The following is a 26,447-nucleotide window of genomic DNA, read 5'->3' as shown; positions in this document are numbered from 1 at the left end:
CAGTGCTCAGGATCTGCCTAGAGAATCTTCAATCAGGAGGGGAACCCTAGAGGACTCTAACCCAACTCCTAAACATTGATAACAAACAGTCATCTAACCTTTCTTGGAAGACCTCTATTAATGGGGATCTCACTAATTCCTGCATTAGCCCATTCCCTTCCTGGAGAGCTGTGGGGAAGTTCTTCCTTAAACAAAGGTGAAATGCCTCCCTATAACTTTTCTCATAGGCCAGCTCTTCCTTCCTAGTCTTTTATGAACTATAACATCTATTCTTTTAAGGTTTTGTTTTGTTTTTGCTAGGCAATGGGGTTAAGTGGCTTGCCCAAGGCCACACAGCCAGGTAATTAATTAAGGGTCTGAGGCCAGATTTCAACTCAGGTTCTCTTGACTCCAGGGTCAGTGCTCTATTCACTGCACCACCTAGCTGCCCCTATAAGATTCACTTTTTTTTTAATTTATAAGATTCACTCTTAAGGTTATCCTCAACTATCACCAATAATTTGTTAGTTTTAATCTTGGGGAACCTCTGAGTAGACAATACAAATAGTATCTCATCAGATGCCCTACTTCAGGGAAACATAATATATGACTTGCATTTCTAAAATGGATGAAAGCAGAAATGCAAACTCTGTCTAGATCCTGAAGACAGTTCTATGCGGGGTGGTGCAGCTCAACTGCACTCACCGAGAAAACTGGTGGTTTTATGTACAAAGCCACACATGATACCTTTATGGCGGAGAGAACAAATAAGGAAAGACACAGCAGAGATTTCACTTAGCCTCTGATTCAGGCCAGTGAAGTATGGTGAGATCAGCTGCAATTGGAAGTCCCCCCACCCAGGCTCAATCACACCAATACTGCTGACTAAGGAAGACACAGACACCAAAGATTCCGTTAAGTTGTAGGAATTTATTTTAAATAACCTACAGTTGATTAAAAGGGAATTCATGATAAAAATAGAAGATACTTGAGGAAAGATGTGGGAAATGGTCTTTGCACACACTCTAAGCTAACAATGCCTCTAAAACTAATGATTATAGCAAAAAAAAGTTTTCACATTAAAATTCTGCTTTTTGTTTTTGTTTTTTTTTTAAATTTTTTACACAATTACAAAAGAAAAAATAAAAGCCCTAAAATCTTGATTATTTTTCCTTTTGGGACCAAATACTCATTTCCTCGAAATTTATTGACCTGTGGAACTTTTTACACAATAGACTCTTTCAAGTAAAAACATTGGGGTTTAAAAAGAAAAAAAAAAGAGAGAGGTGGGTATTTTAGAAGTGTACAGAACATGCTCAGAACAAAGAATGATGGGAAAATGGTTTCAGTCACTGATTATTTCATTATTCTCAAACTCACTCATCCCTCATCCCTCCCAACCCCAATCTACACGATCTTTAAGATCAAGAAAAAGGTTTAAATATTTTAAAATAATTAAAAGAAATAAAAATTCACATTTAAAAAGGAACACTCAAGTCAGGAAGCATCTTCCCATCATGCTTTGCTGTGAACAGATGTCTGAACTAAAACACTGCTGATGTCACAATTGCTTCAAGCTAAATGAAAATTGATTCCCATGACGATAGTGACAGCTCTAACAGGTGCGCTGGGTTTCTGTTTTACTTAATTTTAAATTTCTGAAATGGGAGAGGAGGAACAGGAAAGGGGAGGAGGGTTAAGAGTTCATTTTCTATTAAAATATAGAAGTTATTGCAAAACCCTAACTGTAAAAACGCACCAATATAATCAGACTTCGTATACAGTAGCTAAAGAACCCAAACTCTTCAGTGAAATAGTGAATTTGTCTGGCGGAAGGTTGACAAATTCTCATCCACTCGCCCTCTTAAAAAAAAAAAAACAAAACAAAACAAAAAAATGAAAAAAATCATACAGCTAGAATTTTGATATTTGAAATATTTTTAAATAAGTTGTCCATAGGACAACTGGCTCAGCTCTCTGTTAGAATATTTCCAGGTTTTTCTCTTCTCAAAAGATGTTGGCTTATTAACACTTCCTTGCCCACTTTCTGTCCCTCTCCCCCCACCCCCACCCCCCAAGTACAAGGGCAAGTAAAGCTCACAGTTTCTTAATATTCCTCAAACCTGTTTCCTTCCCATAAAACCTCACCCTATAAAAACCACTAAAATTCATAGTCTTTATCAGCCATGTCAATGGCCCAGGCAAATTTCTATCACTGGGTTTTATTATAGATTTTCTCAATCGGGATCCCCCACTTCTTACACCTAGAAACAAAAAGGAGACAAACATTAGTTGTTTATTGGTAAAAAGATACCCTGGAGAGAGAACATACAAGCCAAACATGGTGTCCTTTTCAAAATAAGGTTCCATTAGAATCCAAAGGTTGTTTTTATTCCCAAGACTAAAGTACATTTTTAAAAATGGATGTTGTTTTAGGGTAAGTAACATAACTTAATTCCAAAAAAGAGCTTCAGTGTTTTTTCTTTTCATCCTTCCACTAACTTTTCTTCTTCAAATGGTCATAATGATGAAACATCTACTTCCTATCTTTATTAGGCAGCATTATGATTTCTGAAATGAATTGGAGAGGATGCATAGCCTGAGGCCAGAGAGGCAGACGTGGAGTTACTAAGACCCAGTTGGGTTCAAGGCCCACTTAGAATATATACTGCAATTTTACAACTTATACATGCTGGCACTTTGGCCACTCCAGTCACTTTAGCAACAGAGCAAATACTAGTCTCTACTGGTACAGGGAGTTCTATCACTAGTAGTTTCCAATACCTTATGAAATACCAGGTCTGATCTAAAAAAGAAAGCATACAAATTGAATGTTTTATGTTTTATTTTAAATTGTGTTACTAAAAAAGCAAAAAACCCAAACCCAAACTTATGTTAACTTGATGGAAAACAAAAGAGCTTTTATGATAGTTTTGTTCTCAGTCCTTTTAAGTCTTTCCAGGGAATTTTAAAATATAAATTAAAAACCATTTCAAAATTAGTAACTCAAAGACAAGTAAGGATTGGTTGTTGTTGGTCATAATCTATTCCTCTGAGGTGAAGGGGAACTGATGACTAACAGGCCTACAGAAAAGGTTAAGGTGTTCCTGAAACTCTTCTTAAAAAGTGGAGTTCCAGAGTTTTGAGAATGCTGTTATTGTATCTTCTGGGAGGGGAGAAAAGCAAAAAGAAAGCCTGCGTACAAGAGTCAGTATTCCTCGGAAATGGGTCTAAAGGGCTCTACTTCCTTCACTAAGGGCAGAGGGAAGGTACTTACCAAGCAACTGAGATTCTGGGGTCTAAATAGTTGAGCTTGGAGGTTCCCAAGGCAATCTGTTTGTTCTCCTCTCTATCTGTGGCCTGAACCTCCAGTTTCATCAACTGTTCCTCCAGCCTCTGCACAGCTTTCTTCTTAGTCTCTACTACCCTGTAAGAACAGGGCAGAAACATTACCCAAAGGTAGACTTTAGAGTCACCTAACTATCATGAAATTCAATAGGTATGCTTTGTTCACAGCTCAGTAACTCGGCTTCAACAGCTTAAAGCCTTAAATGTCAAAAGAATTCAATGAGAGGTTCTTAAAAAGTAGAACCTCCCATTTTTTCCCCCTGTGTTTCCGGGTTCACTGTCATGAATCCCTTATCCCTGCATGGAATCTCACTGTCAGGACGTACTTTTTAGACTTGACATCCTTTCGGACCTTGGCCTCAGCTTTGGCACTTTTCAATTCTCTTCGGGTGTCAGCTAGCTGGTCCTTCTTGGCATCAATCTAGGTCAGAAGAAAACACAATAGCAGGGATTTGGGTTAGACAAAGTTTCTGCAAGAAGGGTCCCTGGTGACTCAGAGGAGAAGGAAAGCAACCTTACTGGACTAGAGGAACCTTGGGAAACTGTAGGGTCTTTTCTTTTGGACTCTAATTTTAAAAAATGATTTATTTAGTATTTTATTTTCCTCAATTACATATAAAAATGATTTTTATCATTTGTTTTTAAAGCTATGAATTCTAAATTCTCCCCTTCCCCTCTCCTTACTTCTCCAATGAGGAGACAAGTAATTTTATATAGGTTATAGATATATAGTCAGGTAAAACATTTCTATATTAGTTTTATGTAAAAGACAATATATTAAAAAAACTCAAGAAAAATAAAGAAAATTTCAAAAAAATATGCTTCAATCTGTATTCAGACTCCACCATTTCTTTCTCTGGGGATGGATAGCATTTTTCATCATGATCCTTCTTCAAAGTTGTCTTGGATCATTGAATTACTGAGAACAGCTAAGCCATTCACAGCTAATCATCTTACAATATTGCTGTTTCTGTGTTCAATGTTCTCCTAGTTCAACTCATTTTATACAAATATTTCTAGATTTTTCTGAGGGCATCCTGCTCATTATTTCTTACAGCACAATCATATTCCATCACAATCATATACCATAACTTGTTCAACCATTCCCAAATTGATGCTTCCCCCCCCTTAATTTCCAATTCTTTACCATCAGAAAAGAGCTGCTATAAGGTCATTTTTCTTTTTGTTTTTATCTCTTTTGGGACACAGACTTAGTAGTGACACTGCTAAGTCATGCTGAGGGCATGCATCATTTTATAGTCCTTTGAGCATAGTTCCAAATTGCTTTATAGAATGGTTGAATAAGCTCACAATTCCACTGACAGTGCATTAATGTCTCAATTTTTGCCCATCTCTTCCAACATTTGCCATTTCCCTTTTTTTGTCCTATTAGTCAATCTAATGATGGGAGGTATTACCTCAGAATTGTTTTAATTTGCATTTTATCAATGAATAGGGATTTAGAACATTTATCAAAGATAGCTTTGATTACTTCATCTGAAACTGACAGTTCATTATCTTTTGATCACTCATCAATTGGGGAATGGATCTTATTTTTATAATCAAGGTTCTAATTTCACAAGGATGCCATATCCTTAGACAGCTTATTGATGTCTTAGTACCTGTGTTCTGAAGGGCCAGAGAACATGATGAAAGGGAAATTAAGTGCCTACTGGGTGCTGGGTATACAAAGCCAAACATACAGAGGGACTGGACCTAGTGTTTGTTGGCTTTGAAAGTATTCCTAGATGAGCAGTTCCCTCTGCCCGTGAACCTGATGCCTGAGCAAGTTGCTCAGAGCACCCACAGATTCAATGCTTGCCTAAGGTAACAAAATCTGTGTCAGAGACTTCCAGGCTAGGGGAGCCAGGAACAGCTGTCATGATATGCTGTCTCTTTATACAAATATATATGAGATGTAATAAACAAACAAACAAACAAACAAATAAATACAAGGCTGTGAATTAGTCCAGTCAATATGGAAGCAAACTGGAAGTATGTTTTGACCCAGTGATACAACTCCTAAGCCTACACCCAATGAATGGTGAATTAAAGACTGAGAAAAATGGATCTATATTCCACCTACCCAAATTATAGCATCTCTTTATGTGGCAGTCCAAAACTGGAAACTGCAAGATACTCTCAGTATTGGTGAATAGTTAAACAAATCTTGGCTGAAGAACAGATGTGTAGTGAAGTGAGTAGTACTAGATGAGCAATTCATATAATGACATCATAAAGTGAAGCAACTTTGAATGCAATGATAGACCACAAAACCAGAGGACTAAAAATGAAATATGTCACTCACTGCTGCCAGAGGTGATGGACTTAAAATGCAGAATGAAACATGCATTTTTGGGGCATGGTCAATATGGGAATTTGTTATGCTGGACTATGTATATCTGGTATGACAGTGGTTTTTTTTGTGTGCAAATGGGGGAAGTAGTGGGAGAGAGAGATGATAAATGCTTATAAAATAAATTAATAAAAAATAGGCCTCATGAAAAAGGTAGCACACTTCAGCTGTGCCTTGAAGAAAACTAGGAAAGTGAGGTTCCTTGTCATAAAAAATTCTTGAAGTTAGGAAGATCAGAGTTTAATCTAACCTCAGACACTTAGTAGCTATGTGACTTTAGGAGAGTCTCTTAACCTTTGCTTGCCTCAGTTTCCCCATCTCTAAACTGAGGATAATAACAGCAACTCCCTCCTGGGGGTTGCTGTAAGGATCAAATGAGATAATAATTGCAAAGTGCTTTGCACAGCGGCTAGCAGATTTTAAGTGTGAGATATATATGATAGCTTTGATTTCCTTCATTATTAGTCTGGATGAGATTTCTTCAGTTCGAGAATGGGAAACACAAACTCTCAGGGGTAAAGAAGGAGAGCTGCTCAGACAGTGGCTTCTCACCGGCCCAAGGCATGCCAAGGACAAACCCTGACAATGCCCAGGTCTTTTGAGAGAGAGCCAAAACAAGTACATTCCTCTAAAATTCCAGCGCCCCTGAGAAAATGACAAACAGCTCTCACAAAGAGGAACATCTACTGCAAAATCATGCCAGGCACCAAGCCTAGTCTCGAGAATCCCAGCAATGCAAGGATTCTTAAAACAGAGCAGGAGAATGGGAAGTAACTGTAGACAAAACGGCTGCATCTTATTGAGTTGGGGACCCCCTGGACCATCGTTTTGGCTTGTGAAGGAAACTAAAGGCAAGGTTAAAGCCAAGCATTGAATGAGCAGCACAAGAACAGTATCAAACATTAATCATCTTTGGCTTGGAATGAAAAATGCACATTCCCTTAGATGATGAAGGGAGCAGGATTAATGGAGCCCCAGGGGGACCCACCTCTCCCCTAACCATTCAAACAAACCCAAACTCCTGCTGCTCCTTCCCCATGTCTGATTACTATCCTGCTTCCCTCTGTTTCTCTTCAGGGTTGAGACGCTTTGCAGAGACCCATCAAGTGTAGCTGAGGGGTGCTTACTGCCTCATTCTCACCCTGGGTCAGGGGAAAAAGAAGGAAAGCATCAGACAAAAAGGAGTCTGGGGGCAGAGGATAGAGGTCAAAAAGGATCAGGGAGGGGATGAGAAAAGTAGACTGGTCTAGGACAAAATCTTGGCCTTAGCTTTTCCAGCTGTAATTAGCCCATAGTCCAGTAACTTTGACCAGATCTCTGCAACAATGACAAACCACTACTTTCAATTCCCTCCTGAAACTCTCAGCACTGATGTAAAGGTTTGTGTGCCCTCTTGCCAAGACCAGGGCAAATGGAGGATGATCCCAGAATAATTTGATGGACATGCCAAGTTATTTAAGTGGCTCAAGGTTTAGAAGGGCTTGCGAAGGAAAGTGCAAGGTTAAAGTCAAGCATTGAACGAGCATCACAAAAAAGACATCAAACAATCACCTTGGAATGAAAAATGCCCATTCCCTTCGAGAGCCCGCTGATGTCTCCACCAGCTGTAACCTCCAGAGAATAGAGCAGGGCATCGCTCAGGACCCTGGTTGGGCAGCTTGCTGAAGCCTCTCATTGTCTCCCTTCAGACACACACAGAATACTCAAGGATGAAGACAGAGCCCAGTATTGTGAAGGACATTTGAAATGGAATCATCAAATACATTTTACTATCACTGGCTTTTGCCCTAACATATATGTTGACTGAGGCCAAGCTAGGATAATGGAAGGCTATATGCAAAAGAAATTCTCATACCCTGGTTCAGATCATCTTGAAATTGAAATGCAGCAAACCACAGGTGTCACCCACTTTAAGAGAAGGCAAAATAGGAGGAGGGAAAAGGAATGAAGAGTAAGAAGAAGAGGACTGAGAACAAACGTTCATTGAGCATTACTGGAGAAAAAAAGCCAAACCTGCAATGCAGCATAGGGACCCAGACGCTGGTGCTGAAGGTACCGCCATCCTTCCCAGTTTCACAAAGGCAGTCAATTTAACTTCTGTCCAGGTCAGACTAAGTCATCTCTAACTCAAGAATCCTCACTGATTTCTAATTGCTAAGTACAATTTCTCTAGGCTGCATTTAAAAATATCTTCAATCTAGCTCCAGATTTTTCACTTTCTATTACTCCTCTCTATACATGGGGTATTCCAAGCAAACCGGCCCACTTTCTGATTCTATTCTGAAGCTGTCTTCCAGCTTCCACCAACACCATTTGCACAATTTGTCCCTAATGTTTGCAACGTATCCTTTTTCACATTTTTGCCTCTTAGAATCTTTATCTTTTAATAAGGCCTGGCTCAAATCTTACCATCTCTGTGAAGCACATCCTAATAGACCTCATTGTTACCTCTCTTATTCTCCTAAAATAATCTGCCACTGATGCATCTGTTTACCTGATGTATACTTGAGGGGAATGTAAGCTCCTGAAGACAGGGATCATTTTATTTTTCTCTTTGATTCCTTAGGAGTTGATCTATAGTTGGTACTTAATAAATGCTGATTAGGTTGAATTAAGTGATTTACCCAAGGTTACAAATTCTGAGTAACTTCATAACATTTTGAGATGTCCAAAAGTTCAGAGAGCTACCTGGAGGTCGGCCAGCAGAGGTTGGATGGCCATTAGTCCAGTATCTCATAGGGACGATTCATTTGGGAAAGGTTGGACCAGATGGTCGTGAGGTCCCTTGCAATTCTCATATTCTGAGATTCTGTCAGGAGTGTGTAACATGGTTGTGCGCTCAAAGTGGTCAAGCTTGACATAGCTTGTGTCCCATACTGACATTTGTTTTGTTAGTAAAAGTGATCTTGTCTTTGCCCTGGTGTGAACAAAAAAACAGACTGAGGTCAGATCCTCAATCCCTCAGTGGTCTTTTCCAAAGAAAGGCCAGCCTGCTCAGAGGGTCCAGGAAATTCAAGTCCCATGAAGAGGTTATCCAGTTACTTCCTCCAAAAGTGGTTCCCGAAGCCACCAGATTGAGGAGCAGATGCCTAAGAGTATAGAAGGTAGTAGCAAAGAAGCCAGTTCTTCCTTCTCTGTGCCATTCATCTCCAAAAGTTATAAGGAATACAATATGTCACTTCCCCATCAGACTACCAACAAGTCTTAGAAGTTTCATACAGAAAAGGAAATCTACCTAACAGAGAATCTGAGTGCAACCTATGGCAGGACTCCCATCCTCTCCTGGTTGTATAAATTAACATTTTTGCATTTTGATAATAGCATCTTCCCTTTTCTTCTAGAACAGTTTTCATTTTAGCAAAACTTTTTGATCTTGAATTACAAATGTCCTGAGTTGACCTATAAGCACCCTCCATCTACCCCATGGGATGCTGCCACTGATGACAAGATATTTGAATCATTTACCTTAGTCTGCAGATTCATCATGGACTTCTCAAAAGTCTTTGGTGGTGCCCTCTGATGGTTACACAGAATTGCAACAGCTCTGTTGGCACGATTATAGGAAAGAATCTTTGCTGGAATATTTTCATCCGCTATAAAAGAACAAACCTTGTTCTAAGTTGGAGAACTTAGTTTTGAGATCCCAGCCTGTCTCTACCCCACTCATTTTACCGGTTTTTATTTCATTCTGAAGATTAAGAGACAATCCCCTCAGAGTCAAGGTCATAAAGGCTGATAATAAGAAATTTAAATACTAACTGGAATCTCACATGCCAGCTCATTCTGCAATTGGCCTTTTACTGGGGTGGGGAGGAAGGGAAGGGCTTGAAAGGATGGACCCTAAATGGCACATAATTCTCTACCTATACCTTTCACCTTTCTTATAGCCAAATAAAACCCATAAATCCCTCATTGTCATCATTCTCCCCACAAAGGCTTAAAAAACAAAAGATCAGTGGAAAATCTGCAGTTGGGTCAGAAAAAAGTCAGGAAAAACAAGAGAAGAATTTCAGTTATAATGAAAAGACTACAGATTTTTCATTCAAGCCTACAACCCTGTTTTGCTTTGAAAAGAAAAAATCATATGAAAAGGAAAAACAGGCTGTATCCAGTGAACTATTTTTGAAGGCAATAACATTTGAAAAGCACCATGCTGTCTATTATCCTCTGGTTCCCCCTTTGATAACTCACCAGACTTCACCACAACACTTCTTGAACTCCCTTATCATGTAAAGTGTTAAAGTCACTTTATATATCATGGAAAGTAATTAAAACTTGGCAGTAATTTGGCTCCACCAAATTGCTTTGAACAACCAACTAAAAGGGAAAATAGCACATACCTCATGGAAAAGGTTTATTGTCACCTTTTCCATCTAGTAACCATGACAACCCTACTTGCTCTCCAATTTCAAAGGACATCATATCACAATCTTCACTAGAGTGAGCTTTGTAATAACATATATAAAAATAAAAACCTTTTCAGAGTCATGTTTAAAACTTGTCCAGCATTTTAGGGAATGATGGAAGCTAGTGTAGGGGCTTTTGGCCGATGAGCTTCTACCAGCACCCTGCACACAGGTATGCCTGCCTGCCTGGAATTTCATGAGCTGAATTGGCTTAATACCCAACGCTGTGCTCATTCTCCTCAAAAGGGGAATACTTACGAGCAGTGAGTTCTTTTAGCTGCTGCTGTAGCGTGATGGAGGCATTGTATGTACGGAAGACTTTGGCTGTTAAGCCCTCCATGAGATCTTGAAGGTGTTTGTTGAGGATACTGGTCTAGAAGAGAAATTGAGAATTTCAGTTGAAACCTTGGCTCTGAAATACCATTTGATTACTTCCAAGTCACTAGATCTCATCAAAACATCCATACAACTTAACTCTCACTTAGGGGATAGATCAATGAGACCAAACATGAGCAGGAGTGTACGTTAGAGTCCCCTCCTGGATGGAAAGTCAGGGGCTAACAATGGCTTTCAGAGAATCAGTCTGAAAGCTGAAAAAGTAAAAGCTCCCTTTCTTCTAAAAATCTAGAAACTCACCCTGAGTTTAGACAAACTTAGATTTTCTATTAAAGATTTTATTTATTTTGAGTTTTACAATTTTCCCCCTAATCTTACTTCCCTCCCCTGACATGAGGCAATTTGTCAGTCTTTACATTGTTTCCATGGTATACACTGATCCAAATTGTGAGTGATGAGAGAGAAATCACATCCTTGAGGAAGAAACAAAGTATAACAGACAGCAGGATCAGACAATAAGATTAAGTAATGATTTAGAGCAATTTTTCATATGACTATGGATTGCTTTGATCTCCTCATCTGTAAATTGACCATTTTTCAATTGGGAAATGGCTTTTTTTTTTTTAAAAAATATGATTTCAGTTCTCCTTTGTCAGAAGCATTAGTTGTAAAGATTGTTTCCTAGTTTACTACATTTCTTTTGATCTTGGTTACAGTGGTTTTGTCTGTGCAAAAACTTTTAAATTAACTGTAACTGAAATCATCTACTTTACTTTTAGTGATGTTCCCCATCTCTTCCTTAGTCATAAACGGCTTCCCTTTCCATATACCTGACAGGTAAACTAGTCCTTGATCTTCTAATTTGCTTATAGTATTGTTTTTTATATCTAAATCTTGTATCCATTTGGATCTTATCTTGGTATAGGGTGTAAGGTGTTGGTCTAATCTAAGTTTCTTCCATACTAACTTCCAATTTTCCCAGCAGTTTTATCAAAGAGAGAGTTTTTAATCCCAATAGCTGAACTCTTTGAGTTTATCAAACAGCAGATTATTATAATCGTTTCCTGCTATTGCACCTAGTCTATTCCACTGGTTTTGATGACTGATGCTTTATAATATAATTTTAGATCAGGTGGGGCTAAGCCTCCTTCTTTTGCACTTTTTTCTCATTAAATCCCTGGAAATTCTTGACTTTTTATTTCTCCATATGAATTTACTTACAACTTTTTCTAACTCATTAAAGTGATTTTTTGGAATTTTTGACAGGTAGTTTAGTTTTGGTAGAATTGTCATTTTTATTGTATTAGCTCTGCCTATCCATGAGCAGTTGATGTTTGCTCAGTTATTTAAATCTGATTTAATTTGTGTGAGAAGTGTTTTATAATTGTTTTCAAAGTTTCTGAGTCTGCCTTGGCAAATAGACTCCCAGGTATTTTATATAGATTTTCAAGCTCAAGTCCACAAAAGGATTAAGACCTACTGTGACAAAGAGAGTCAGGGATAGTCTGAAGACAGAGGGCAGACCTGAATGGAGGCTGCTGTGGTGTGCAGCCAAGTTGTTCACTCAGGCAGTTTTGAAGCCCAAGGAAAGGGTCCTGTGGCTTCGGGGAGGAGTTAAGTGGGTTGACTTGAGTCTCCCCCAGGAGCTGCTCTCTAGTGTGGCCTCACAACATAGCTTCACCCTTGAGAATACTTACATTTAGTCTGTCAAAAAGATCATCCTCAGGCTGCTTGTTCTCCATAAATAGCTGAAGGTTCTTAAAAACCTAAAGGAAACAACAAGAGTATAAAAATATACTAAAAAAAAGCTCACCAATTCATTACATCTTGACTTGAAATGATTCAAAACCAAGCTCAACAATATCTCAGCTGTGAGGGCTCCTCATCCATTAAGACCCATCAGAAAACTTTCTTGAAGATGTACAATCAGATTGTGGGGACTCTAAAACAGTTCTCTAATGACCATAGGTCAGGCTCTAATTGGGAGCAGCTTCTTTAAGGGTAAATATACAAGAAAGTCTTGGGTGGGTGGGGGGGGAGTCTATAAGGGTCTGAGCTTCATTGTTTGTTTGTTTTTTGCAAGGCAAATGGAGTTAAGTGGCTTGCCCAAGGCCACACAGCTAGGTAATTACTAAGTGTCTGAGACCGGATTTGAACCCAGGTACTCCTGACTCCAAGGCTGGTGCTTTATCCACTGCGCCACCTAGCCACCCCCTGGGTCTGAGCTTCATGACTGAAATTTTGCAAAAAAAAAACAACAACAACAAAAAAACAAACAACAAAATACTAATGATGCAAAGTTCTTATCCTTAGGGACTCAAATGAGTAAACAGAGACAAAAAGAGGTTAAAAAGACACAAAATAAGGAATACTTTCAGGTCACCCCCTTCTGAAGCCATGAAACAACCACCATAGTTGCTTACCCTCTTTTCAACAGGGACCTTGTTGTAGTATCGGATTGAATCCTTCCCTAAGAAATCAAATTCCACCACATATTCTTGGCCATCCATCTCTGGATGTAAGTTAATGTGCTCTACTCGGAGGGAACAGCAGCCCACGGTATCAGCTGTCTCCCCTTCTTCCTTCTCATTACCAGCTCTCAGAGCAAGCTGTAGATTTGGCAGTGGAAGTTGAAGGGGACAGGAGAAGGAGAAAAGGAGATGGCAGAAAGATAGAATAAAGGTGAAAAATATGAATTAAAATGGGAGGCTAGACAGATTTTATGAGATTAAAGGGGGAAGCCCTTATTTCTCTTCGGGTGGTACATGGAATTCCTGTATACCACTATTTGCACACTCATTTCCTCAGCTGAGAATTCTTCAATATTCCAGCAGGATTATTCCTACTGCTTCAGAGAGTCCTTCACAACTCCTGGCATTCTGTTGAGGCCTATAGTCCTCTTTTAAAATTGTATTTTTAAAGGCAAAATACGTAAGATCACAAAGGAAAACAATTATATTGAAAGGCAGTTATCAATGTGATAAAAAAACAAAAAACAAACCCTAGCAGATTCACTGAAATAAAACTCTAGATTAAGAACTCTTGCTTTACTCTGAGATGGAAAAGTGAAGATTGGAGAGATTCATGATTTCTCCTTATTCAGACAATTTGGTAACTGCTTTTTTTGTCACTAATACATTTAAAAAAAAGGGACAGAATAAATCTGTTTTTTAAAAATAGGGTTACAAATAAGCTGTTGACCCAAGACTTGAGAAGTTTAGGGTTCTAAGGAAACAACCAAGCTCAGTCTTGAAAGGGTTTGTTATAGGCAAATCCCATCTAAACATGATATTAAGTAAAATGATGTTATTGGGACAATTAATTTCATGTGGAAGATGTTATAAATGACCAGTATTAAGCAGGGTTTCAGAACTTTATGATGAGTTACAAGACAGTAGTAACATTACTACAAAACATTTTTGATTGGGGTTATATCCTTAATATGGGAATAAAAAATAGCAGAAGAATTAGGAAACTACAAAAATGATTTTGCCTTTCACCATAAGAATGCTACAGTAAAAGTTATTCTCATTAGTTTATATGGGCTATGTTTTTCTAATCTAGACTGGAAAGACTCGGGCAGATCTTTTACCTAGGGCAATTTTAAAAAAGTCAAAAGGAAAAAGGGAAATTTCATTCTTTAGGCTCTGTGTTAGTAGTCCCCTTACCTTGTCAATGAAGTATAATGCTACAGCCCTCTGTCTGACTTTCATTTCCTTGGACTTCCAGTCTTCTCGATATTGGTTCCGGATCTTGTCTACACACTTCTTCAATCTGCGGGCTGTTTCATATTTTTGCCAATCCTTCTCCCCCTACAAAGACCCAATCCCAGTGTTTATTGCCAAGAATCAGAAGAGGAAAAAATGATTTTGAATAAATTTCAGGCCAAGCTCCCAAGGATTTAATACCTAAATAAAAGGCCTCAGGTCACACCATATTTGGACTCCAATCACAAAGCTCCTTTGAGTAGAACTGAATTAAAGGGCAACTGGCATTTTCAGATCGATTAGAGCTCAGACTGCTCAGACTGTCATAAGGAAGATTGTCAAACCTAGCCTTCCCTCTTCTGTCAATTGACCTTGACCTAACACTAACACTGCCTCACATTATGGAAAAAGTATCCATCTGTACCAAGTGGAATACTGCCATTATCACAAAAGGCAGCAAATACCTCAACATTTCCATTTCACCTATTACACAGTCAATGGCATTCTATATATGTGCCACAAGGTCAGAGTTTCTGCAGTAGTTTCATGCCAGGAATCAGATTCCTTGAAACTATGACATGGTCTAATCAGAAAGGCAATGAAGCTGAACCAAAGATGACAGCAACTCCCATGAATGCTTACTGGAGCTCATCATTTTAGGACCTCCTTATCTGTAGGTTTTTTGTAATCTGAGGTTTGGAGATTTTGAGGCTAAAAAAAAAAAGCCTTTTAAAAAAACCCTTAATTTTGTTGATCTTTTGTTTTTTTCTGTCATGTTCATTTCTGAATATATTCCTCCCCAGAAAGCTATCCCATGCAACAAATAATTTTTGCAAAAAACGAGAGAAAAAAATAGCAGTTCAGCAAAACTAAGCCCAACGGTGTCTGACACTATGGGCACACGCGCACACACACACACACACACACACACACACACACACTGCCCTATCTCTGCAAAAAAAGTGAGGGGAATGGGGAGGGCACTATCTTCTCTTCTATCCTAAATCAACTTTACTATAATTATCCAATGCTTAGTTTCACTTCACTTTCTCTCTCTCTCTCTCTCTCTGTTTTTGCAAGGCAGTGGAGTTAAGTGACTTGCCCAAGGTCACACAGCTAGATAATTATTAAGTGTCTGAGGCTGGATTTGAACTCAGGTCCTCCTGACTCCAGGGCTGGTGCTCTACCCACTGTGCCACCTAGCTGTCCCTGTTCTTTCTCTTTATGCTGTTGTAGTTACTGTATATATTGCCTGTTTGAGCTGACCTGACTTTTCTTAAGTTCACATAAGTCTGCTCATGCTTCTCTGAACTCTTCATAATTGATCAATTTTTTATGGTGCAGTAATATCCCAACACATACATCTCTCTTCCTTTACCAATTCCCAGAGAGTCATCTTTTATAATGAAGAATAAAAAGAGTTTAAAAAAAGAAATTTGGCAAAATGAGCTAACACTTTTGCCAAAACTGACAGTATGTGCAATGTTCTAATTGTGTCTCTCCCCTCCCCCGCTAAAAAGAATGCAGAGTAGAAAATTTTCTCTTCTTTGGAATCAAGATTGACTACTCTTAAGTGTTCATTTATATTAGGAATATCGTTTTCCTTCTTATTTTCCAATCCTATAATCATCTTCCTGACTCTGCTCTGGACCTCATCCTAGCTTTTCAGGTCTTAACTCAGGCACTCAGTCCTAATTCATACAAATGTTGATGGGAAGGTGACTTCTTAGTTCTTCCTTCTTACACATGGCCAAATGTTTACTACATAGAATGTTTAGAGACAAAAAACCAAGCATTCTTCCTACTCTCAAGGAACTTGGTCTAGTCAGGGAGTCAGAGTACAGTTATGCCAAGTAAGTGCCAAATAAATGATAAAAGCCAAGTGTAGGAAGGAGTGTAGAAAATGATAGAAAACGAATTTAGGGAGGGCAGCTAGGTGGCACAGTGGGTAAAGCACCGGCCCTGGAGTCAGGAGTACCTGGGTTCAAATTCGGTCCCAGATACTTAAAATAAAAAAAAATTAATTTAGTTCAGAGCAGGAATTTTGAATCTTTTTTGGATCAATAGGCCTTTATTGACCCAAATCCTATTTATTTAGTTTATTGTTCTTAATCCAGTAAAGGAATCCACCAGAAACACTTAGAGGAGTTATCATTTATCTTGTAACTGGGATATTCTTTCTTTCTCTGGTTACATCTATGTTATACTCATTGTGTATATTGGTTTTTAGTTCTGTTTTTTTTGGGGGGGGTAAGGCAATGGGGTTAAGTGGCTTGCCCAAGGCCATACAACTAGGTAATTATTAAGTGTCTGAGGCTGGATTTGAAGTCAGGTCCTCCTGACTCCAGGGCCGGTGCTCTATCCACTGTGCCACCTAGCTGCCCCTTGCTTCTTTCTTTTTATATTGGTTCATTAGAATGTCCCCTTAGTTCTTCTCTGAATTATTGATATTTATCTTTTCCTACAATGAAGGGAACTTGTGCAGCCAATCCTTAACTGATGGATATCTACTTTGTTTCTAGAACATTGTTACCACAAAAAGTGCTTCTGCTAGGAATAGATTGGCCTATGAGGAACTTTTCTTGTTAGGGTTAGTATGACTAGCAATGGAATATCTGGGGGAAAAGTATGACATTTGAACTTGGGTCCTCCTGACTCCAGGGCTGGTGCTCTATCCATGTCCCTTTTAAAAAGCACTAATTCTTTTGTTTACAGAAGGGTTGGACCAATTTACAGCTCTACTACAAATATATTAGTAACTGCATCTTCCTCCATCCCCTCTAGTTGTGAGATAAAACTTCAGGGCTGTTTTGATTTCTTTTTTCTTATTATTGTAATAATCTGGTAATTATTAGTAGTTTTATTTGGGCCAGTTTTTTATGTGGCTACTAATCATGGTAGTATGCTGATAAAGTGTTAAATCTGGAGTCAGGAAGACACTTATTAAGCTATGTGACCCTGAGCAAGTCAAAAACCTTAGTTTCCTCATTTATTTTAACTACATGATCTCTAATACTCCTAATTCTGAAACTCTTTAACTAGCTTCTTTCCATTTTATAATTCCCTTCCTTCAAAGTCGGATAATTGAAGTATATGATTTTTGAACTATGGGTTTTTTAAATCATTATACTAAAATCAAACACCTACATGCTCTTGAATATTCCCTTCACTGGAGTCCACACTTTAGATAGTGAAAAGTACAACTGTGAGATTTTCTTGTGTGAGATTCTTTCTTCAGAAACAAAGAGAAGATTCCCAAGTACTTAGTTCTCCCTCTCAACACACAAACACAAACATTGACTGAGATGATTATTTCTAGGTGCTCCATTACCTTGATTCGTGAGCTGGGGTTCAGCATAATGTACTTGATAGATCCTTGGATATTCTCAGTCCAGGACACCAACCAGGTAACTTTGTTATCATGTCGAACTTCTTTCCATTTATGTCCAGGGGGAGGAGGAGGAACCTTGGAATCTCTACAGAGGGCAATAAGACATAATCAATAGCAATTTCCTTTCCAAATCTATGAAGCTGTATACTGTTCTAAAAAATGAAAGAAAAAATAAAGATATAGATATGTGAGCTTGTCTTATTTGCACAAATTATCAAGTTTACCTCTTCCCTACTCTTAGTAAAAGGTCCCTCAAACAGTTGAAACAATATATGTAATTTATACATTTCCAAATAGATTCTTGTTATGTTGGCAATTTCAAAGTGCTGTATGCTACCCCAATATAATCAACCTTTCCATTTATTCTCCTGCCCCATTTCTTACTATTTTAGCACTTAAGAAGAAAACCAAAGATGACTATGCTCACTTGCTACAGTTGATAATTATATCTTCAGGCATAATACGCCTTTTCAACATTCCCATCTTGGGATGGTTGCCACGGCCCCGGAAAAGACCTGGAGGCTCAATCTTGAAGTTGGCAATTCTTTCTTTGTGATTGTCCATCACACAGAAACCATACTCTTTCAATAGCCTTTCATTTTCCTCTTTGATTTTCTAAGAAAAGAAAAACAATTTTAAAAACAGATCATATTTCAGTCATGTGTTAGAATATTATATCTGTTGGCCTATAGGTCAAAAGCACATATAGATTTAAAAAGCAATTTAAAAATTTGTTCAACTAAGATATTAATTTGAACCCCAGTCTTTCTGAATTCAGAATTATTACATGACACTAAGTTTGAAATGACTTATTTCTTTGAATTTTCAGGGTCTTACCCAAAAGGCCTAAGAGAATCTGGAATAAAGATTATAATCTTCCCCTCCCATCCACCCCTCTGCCTCCTTCTAAAACTAGGATTTAAGAAAACATGGACTCTTCTAATAGGACTGTTTTGAACTTCCAGGCACAAGAATCAATTCTTTTAATAATTTATTTTAGATATTATTTTAATAAATTTTAATTACTATATGTTTTTATTATAATCTAAGGTTTACAAAGTTCAACTTGTGAAATTGATCAGATCAGTTTTTTTTTTTTCAGCAATACAAGCTAATGTTTATGTATCACTGGAGGCAAGAGTCATTACTAAGGAATTTTTACATCTAGAACAAGCATCACAAAGCATTTCCAGAGCAAGTTGTTCAAGAGGGCATCTGAGTTGGGAGATGGAAGGGACCCTACCTCAAGAGAGGAGCTAGAGACCCTGGGATATCTCTGTCCCCTCAGAAGAAGAGGGCTACTAGGGGAACTTCCTGTTTCTTTACATTTGACATTCTAAAAGTCTGATCATTGGGAGATATCTGATATATATATAAAGTGTCTGAGACCGGATTTGAACCCAGGCATAGACCAGAAATTCTTAACATGGTTTATGACCTGGACCTCTTTGACAGCCTAGTAAAACCTACGGATTCTTTCTCAGAATATTTCTAAATGAATAAAATAAAATACATGAGATTACAGAAGAAACCAATCATTTTGAAATAAAATTGTCAAAATATAAAAATTAAAGTTCATGGACCCCAGGAAAACATGAGTAACGCTTAGGAGGACAAAATCACTGAGAAAAAAAGTTTTCAAAATGGGAGGCAAAGGTCTTTCTAGTAAAGAGAGGGTCTCTATGAGGGGTTGAGGAGCTCTTTTCCTTTCCTCACTTTGAGGCCGAATTTGAACTCAGGTACTCCTGACTCCAGGGCTGGTGTTCCATCCACTGCGCCACCTAGCTGCCCCCTTCTCATATTCTTGTCCCTTCCCCTTTACTAGCCTTGATTTCCCCTACCTTCTCCCTTATAAAGGAAGTACAAATGTGGTTAACAGTCCACTTTATTTCCCCCCTGGGACAAATCCTGGGTTGCTTTGCCCTACTTAAGGACCTGACAATAGGAAATGAATGATATTTAGACATCTATTTCACAAGTTGAACTTTGTAAACCTTAGATTATAATAAAAACATATAGTAATTAAAATTTATTAAAATAATATCTAAAATAAATTATTAAAAGAATTGATTCTTGTGCCTGGAAGTTCAAAACAGTCTTATTAGAAGAGTCCATGTTTTCTTAAATCCTAGTTTTAGAAGGAGGCAGAGGGGTGGGTGGAGGGGAAGATTATAATCTTTATTCCAGATTCTCTTAGGCCTTTTGGGTAAGACCCTGAAAATTCAAAGAAATAAGTCACTTCAAACTTAGTGTAAGTCATTATGAAGCTCATCAGGAGGAAAAAAAAAGCAAATATTAATATTACAACTAAAATATTATGACTATATGATAAAACATATATATAATACACATATTATATATAACAAAGACATACACATAAAATTGAGATTATGCAAAAACAAAGAAAGGAATACAAAAATTTTCTAAAGAAAAAATAAGTGATGACTTTTCCAAAAGTAAAGGAAGATTAGGATAATTTCCTTGTCAAAAAATAATTCTCTAAGAAAATGACTTTCAGGATTTATTTATATTTATGATACAGCAAAATTTGGTCAAAATAAAGTCATTAGGTAAACAGGGTGTCTCAAAAGTTTTAATAGTTTACAACTGCAAAGACTTAGAAAATCCTATACAACTGTTCTAATCAGACACTCCAAGAAAATCAGCCTTTAATAAAAATCAGCCTCACAAATTGTTAAAAAGGTCTATCAGCTGAAAGTCAAAGTCGAATTGGATGGACTTGGCTTAGACACTTACCCCCAGCTAAATGTCATTATAAATGAATTATAAGGGGAGCTAAGTGGCACAGTGAATAGAGCCCTGGAGTCAGGGAGACCTGAGTTCAAATGTGACCTCAGGCACTTACTAGTTTGTCTGACCTTGGGTAAGTCATTTAACCACAATTGCCTCTCTCCTTCCCCCACACAAAAAAGTCAATTATATAAAATATAGTTTTATCTTTACCAGTACCAGCAAGAAAGTCTTGTTAGCCTCCTCTCAATTTTGCACCTCTGCCCTTAATGTCAAAAGAAATCCCTGGGAATAAGATAGGGCAGTATACTGAGGACAGGTGTTCACTAGACCCAAGGAAAGATCCAGAAGGTTTAGAGTCAAAATCAGATATGAATTAATTAACTAGTTGATGAATTAGGGTAGTTCTATCATTAACATTTGCAGTAATTATTTCAGAGGATAGTGACAGAGATGAAATGAGATGTATGTATCATAAAGTGCTATGCAGATGAAGATTGTGATCACTAGTGTTGTTAAAAGATTTTAAAAAATAGACAATACCAGTTTCTCTTCCTTGCTCATTTGTTTCCTTGCTTCTGATTGGACTTTGAAATACTGGCTTATCTGGTTGAAGTCACACTTGCTAAGACTGGTGATATTATTTTTCTCTTCATTTGTCATTTCCTGGTGGAAAAAATATAGGGAAAGTTAAAAAAGTTACATTTTCACTTTCTTCCATTTTACTTAGAAAAATTTCACTAAATCAGACTGAGGTGCGCTGGGAGGCAGCCAGTCTGAATTAATGAAACATTTACCTTTAAAAAATGCAATTCAATAATATTCAAGCTCACACTGTAATTAAAAGGTTTCTGGTACAGATCTGTTTTTTTGGGAAGAATGTTATGAGATTAGGACACCAAGCACCAACCTGAGCAGAGCTGTTGTCTGCTCACTTGCCAGTCAGATGAGCTACAGAAGTAGCAAAACCAAGTAAGAGGGAATAAACAACAAACTGAATATATCCTTCAGAGACATCCATTTCCTTTGAAATTGAACTAGAGGAATTAAAGTTTTCTTCCTATACTACATGCCAGTAATTCTCAAAACTTTACATTAGCTGTTATCAAAAAGTCCTACTTTGATATGATATAAAAATGTTTTCTCTTGGCTACTGAGGCACTATGGCATTTATTCTCGGAGCTTTCTTTAACTGTCAACCTTAAAGACTGACCTCATCTTCCAAATTTCATGCCATACCTCTTTTTGGATGTCCTTTCAGAAGTATTTCAAAGAGAACTTGCTCCTAAATGAATTCATCCTCCTTCTCCTTTCATATCCCAATCATTCCCCCTTCTTCTAACTTGCCCTTTTTTATTAATATAATCATTATCTACCTATTGTTTTAATATAACCTTTCTAAGACACAATAGTCCCTCATGCAGTACAGTTACTTTTGCACATATGTAATTATAAGCTATGTAAGGGTACTCTGGTAAGGGAAAGCCCAGGATCTTGCCTTGTGTATTAGAAGTTCATTCAATACTTTAAATAGAATCAAAAGATTACATGATCTGAAACTGGAAACTTCAGAGGTCATCTAATCCAATCTCATTTTATCAGTATGCTTCAAGAGACCTGTGATTTCATTGGTGTGGGCATGTTTTCCCTGTGATTCAAATCTTAGGTTTTCATGATTTGCTGAGACCATACAGTACAACTTAAAAAAGACTTTCAGTAGTTCTAAGTCTTTAATGGAATTATTTTTTCCTGTTCCTTCTCACCCCTCAAATCCCATTTTATATTCAAGATTTTGAAAATTTCATTCTACTAAAATCTGTGGAAGACATACCTTTCTCCAGTCCTTGAAGAAATTTTTCCTAAAGATATCCTTAGTAGTGTATTCATGGTCAAGCATTTTTGCAAAGAATGTAGCCACTTCTTCTGCTTTGGGACTCAGCTTCATGACTTTACCTGGAGAAAAAGGTGCCCCCAACAAGAGTTAGCCAAGAATCAAAGCCACATTATGTAGAAGACTGACCTTTGTCCAAGGCTGGGGGGGGGGGGTAGTTTGGGGGGAGGTGGGGCTCAGGTGGTATTTCTAGAGACCACGTCACTCCAGTCAAACACATTTCTTTGGTAGTTCTTCTTAAAATGCTTTGAAACAGGCTTCTGATACTGTTGATTCAGGCAATGTAGCCCCTAGGGCAAGACTAAAAACTCAGCAGATTCACAGGAGGAAAGTTCAGCTATAATAGCAATGTCTTTTCTAATATGAATACTATGAAGTCAGATCCCTTTCCCACTTAATATCTAGTTCCCTCATTGTATAACTGAATATTCAAACTGAGCTTCCTGAGGACAAAAACTGGGTCTTCTCAAGGGTTCTGTACATAAGAGGTGCTTCATAAATGGAAGCACTGTCATTGGGCTTTCAGCAGCAAACAAACAGTATTACACAAGGTTAGAACTGGAATGGACCTTAGATATTCTAGTCCAATCCTTTCACTTTCTATACAAGGACAGGAAGGCCCACAGGACTTGCCAAGGGCCACACAATTACAGAGCCAGATCTAGTTTCTCAGGTTTCCTGGCTCATTCCATTTCTGTTTTAAAGCAATACCAATTTTACTAAATGACTGACAGGCAAAGCTGGATAATTGGCTGTTCTATACATGCTGAGCTTTTATTTATATTATTCAGTAGTATAAAGTTATTTCATTGTTCATCTTTGAAACAATATTTTTCTCTGGAATATTCTTAAAGTAAATGTCAATATTCCTGGGAAATGTGTTTTTAATAGAATAATCATAGATAAACAACCCTCTTATTTTGATTCAGATCCTTTATATGAAAATAGAATTTAGCTATAACTAAGTCAAAACTCAGTCAAGGAGAAAGCCAAAGTTCAGTCAGAAAACAAGGATGTCATTTCAGGATATAGCCTCTGTGGACTGTGGCTATCCTCTTCATCTGAAATAACAAATTGTCAGACCTAGAAAGAACCTTCGAGATCACCTAGCTCATCAATTTACAGAGAACAAAATAGGCCTAGAGAAGGGAAGCAACCTGCCAAGGTCATAGTGAAGAAACATGAGCCTCTTTAAAAGTCATTTTTAGTCACTCCTTCAGATCTAGCCAAAAGATGGCGCTCTTTTCCACACAAAGAGAAGATCCACTCGTAGATCATCCAACCTAAAGATTGCAAACCAAAGGCTTGGAACCCCACAAACCCCTTAACACAGTTATGGGGAACAAAATAGTAGAAATAAAGAGGGATTGCAAAAAAAAAAAAAAAAAAAAAAAAAAAAAAAAAACGCAAAATTTCATAAGCAAATGCAACAACAATTAGACTTCATATACAAATGAATCCATGTTTGGTCAGGACACTGATATTCTGGTTGAAAAAGAAAAAAGCTTGCAGTCCTTTGTCTCTGAACAATGGTGAGCAGACTGAAGCTTGTCAGGATGGCCAGCCCTGATCTGAAAGCTTCATTCCAAGAAGGGGCCAAAAGGACCAAGCAGTCAGAGGAGTACATTCTGACTCCTCCAGCCTCTGGAATATTTTGAGTTTGAAATGAGCTTCTCAGAGCTGACGACAGTTCTTGCAGCATGGGTGGTGAGAATGTGATATGGCTCTTCCTGGCAATGATATCATTTTCAGAACAGGATAAGCACTGAGATGGAGAAAGAAAAAACTGCTGAATCAGATCTGAAAACCTGATGTCCTTTCAGGAAGAGGAGCACATGCTCATAGTCCCTGTAGGGTCCTGCCTCCCCAGCAGGTTTCTATGGGAAGGGGAATCTGACAGATGGTTCAGAATTCTCTTCCCAAGTGTGGTGTAGGACCAGTTTTGACTAATTCATTAGGTGGAGCTTTTATAAACATGTAACTCAAACCAGAGAGAGCAGAACAAGGCACTAGTTAGTCAAAAGGGCTGAGAATATCCTGAGATGCCTACAAAGGAAATGGAGCCAAGGCAGGGGGAAAGCATGTGGAAAAGAGGTTATCAATGTTGATTACAATCAGAAAGCCCAATATCAATGATCAAATGCCAAAAGAAAATGATTCCAAACTGTCTAATAGAATCAACATAGATAAAGCCCAAGTCTGCAATTTTAGACTAGGAAAGAAAAGAGAAGCTCTGAGTTGGTAACTTAGCCTTCTCTTCCTAAAAAGGAGAACATTCAAAGGCCCAGCCCACAGCCATAGTCCAGGCACACCTAGAATCCTTTAGCTTTCCAAGTCATTTCTTTGACAATTATGCTTTACCACAACAATAGAAGGTTGTATTTTGAATACAACCTCTTCTTTGAGGATTTCTAGGGAATGATATATTGTAGGGGTTAACCCCAGAAAACAATTATGTCAATTATTTACATTTATACACTGACAGGCTTTATACAATGACAATTCATGAAGTTTGGTACTGCTCCCATTTACCAAATGGAGGTAGGCCTAACCTGTGTATCCAAACTATTAATTCATCACATAAAAAAACCAGAATGTTACTTATGAGCAATGAGACACTTTTAACTCTGGGGATTTAATTGAAGCTACTCAACACTGCTTCCTCCTCTCTCTCCTGTGGAAGACTCTTATCACTTTATGGTAAAAATGATAAAAACACAATTATCAGTGGCATTTTGGAAGTGTTGCTAAGTGTTTGCCTCACAACACCCCTGTGAGGTAGGTATTGCAGGTATCATGATCCCAACTATACCATGGTCTTATCACATACCAAAGAACTCTGGTTATTAATTACTAGTTTAATTTGAGATGTAACTAATATAGTTGTAGTGCATGGAAAACTTGAGATGCTCAACTCATACGAGATGCCAAGAGTTCCTTTAAGCACATGCTCACCTCCACAGGTTTGCATTCACTCCTGCAGCCAGTGAACTACCTGACCATCCACTGAACAGAGAATAGAATGCCCCAGAGGTAGGGTTGCCAGCCACAACAAACATTCATTAAGCACTACAGAGCTTAACCTAGAGAGTTCAGGTGTAGATAAAATATAGCAACTGCTCTCATGGAGCTCACAGGCTAATGGGGGATAAGACACAAACACCAAGTAAATGTAACACACACTATTATATAGTAATTTTTTGGTGAAAAACTAAATGAACTATTACAGGCACGAGGAAAAGGATGGGCAAAAGCCAAGGTACCAAAGTGCAGGATATGTCTGAATAAAGTAGTAGACTTTGGCTGGCAGTTAGAAAGAGTAGAGGGAAAGAACATTGAGATAAGGCTGAAAATGCAGATTATCAAAGCTTTTAATCAAGCAACTTTCTTCCATAGGCAAAAGAGAGACACTGAAGACTTTTTGAGCAGAGAATATAATATGCCTAGGAAAACTGGCATGGATGAACTGGACCAAAAAGAGAGCATAGAATGTGAAAGGAAGCTATTACTCTATTCCAGGTGGGGCTGATGGTGGTGGTAGGGAGAGAGAAGAGGGGGACTGATCCAAAGTATGCTACTAAAGTGAAATGGTAACTGACTGGATAGAAGAGGGAAGGGTAAAGATAACATAAGTGCTATAAACATGGGAGATTGGGTGAATAACTGTTCAGACAAAAGGAAGAGCAAATTTAGAAGCAAAGATGATGAGCTCAAAAGAGCACCCTGCCTACTCAAGCAAAAGCAGAGACTAGAAGAACCAGAAGATGGAGTTCACCCATCGCTGATTATTGTTTCAGATTATAGTCACTTCTGTTTGCTGAAGTTAACTTGTATGCTGGCACTGAACCCTGAATAGTGTGGTTTAGATAGGATTGTCAGCCTCAAGGGACATGGCTAAACTACAGACACCATGAGTATGCCTATAGCACCTACCTCCTAGGATGGCTGAGAGGATCAAATGAGATCATGCTTATGAGACACTTTATGAACTTGAAAGCACAATTTAAATGTCAACAATTCTTGTTTCTTCCCTTGATATAAAAAATTCATGTGCCTGGGTGGGGTATCAAGGCCTTTAAGACTAGGGTATCTTCTCATCTATGTTTTCGCAAGTGGTTGGGAGACCACTGTTGACAGAGATATATTATCAGAGGTGGGGGCTATTTTATGTTACTGGAAGCAGTGGCCTGGGATGTGGCTTGACTCAGAGTCTTGACATAATCAATTATCTGAGAGCCTCTCTTTCCTTAAAAAGAGATGAGAGGAGAACAGGGTAACCAGA

General features: G+C 38.1%; 1 protein-coding gene across 1 annotated transcript in view; it reads right to left on the bottom strand.

The window, feature by feature from the left end:
* Nucleotides 1-889: 889 nt before the first annotated feature.
* TOP1 (DNA topoisomerase I) overlaps nt 890-26,447 on the bottom strand; it is a 110,869-nt gene continuing 85,311 nt past the window's right edge. Inside the window, exons 10-21 of the mRNA XM_074211966.1 lie at nt 22,106-22,227; nt 20,818-20,940; nt 17,951-18,138; nt 17,464-17,608; nt 14,094-14,237; nt 12,849-13,034; nt 12,123-12,191; nt 10,348-10,462; nt 9,149-9,276; nt 3,654-3,748; nt 3,257-3,406; nt 890-2,243 (exon numbers count right to left, since the gene is read on the bottom strand). Coding sequence (XP_074068067.1) covers nt 2,192-2,243; nt 3,257-3,406; nt 3,654-3,748; nt 9,149-9,276; nt 10,348-10,462; nt 12,123-12,191; nt 12,849-13,034; nt 14,094-14,237; nt 17,464-17,608; nt 17,951-18,138; nt 20,818-20,940; nt 22,106-22,227 — 1,517 coding nt within the window. The 3' untranslated portion in view covers nt 890-2,191. The remainder of the gene's footprint in view (nt 2,244-3,256; nt 3,407-3,653; nt 3,749-9,148; nt 9,277-10,347; nt 10,463-12,122; nt 12,192-12,848; nt 13,035-14,093; nt 14,238-17,463; nt 17,609-17,950; nt 18,139-20,817; nt 20,941-22,105; nt 22,228-26,447) is intronic.

The sequence above is a fragment of the Macrotis lagotis genome, chromosome 1, assembly GCF_037893015.1.
Source record: "Macrotis lagotis isolate mMagLag1 chromosome 1, bilby.v1.9.chrom.fasta, whole genome shotgun sequence".
NCBI lineage: Eukaryota > Metazoa > Chordata > Mammalia > Peramelemorphia > Peramelidae > Macrotis > Macrotis lagotis.
This window is presented reverse-complemented; position numbering and strand designations above follow the sequence as displayed.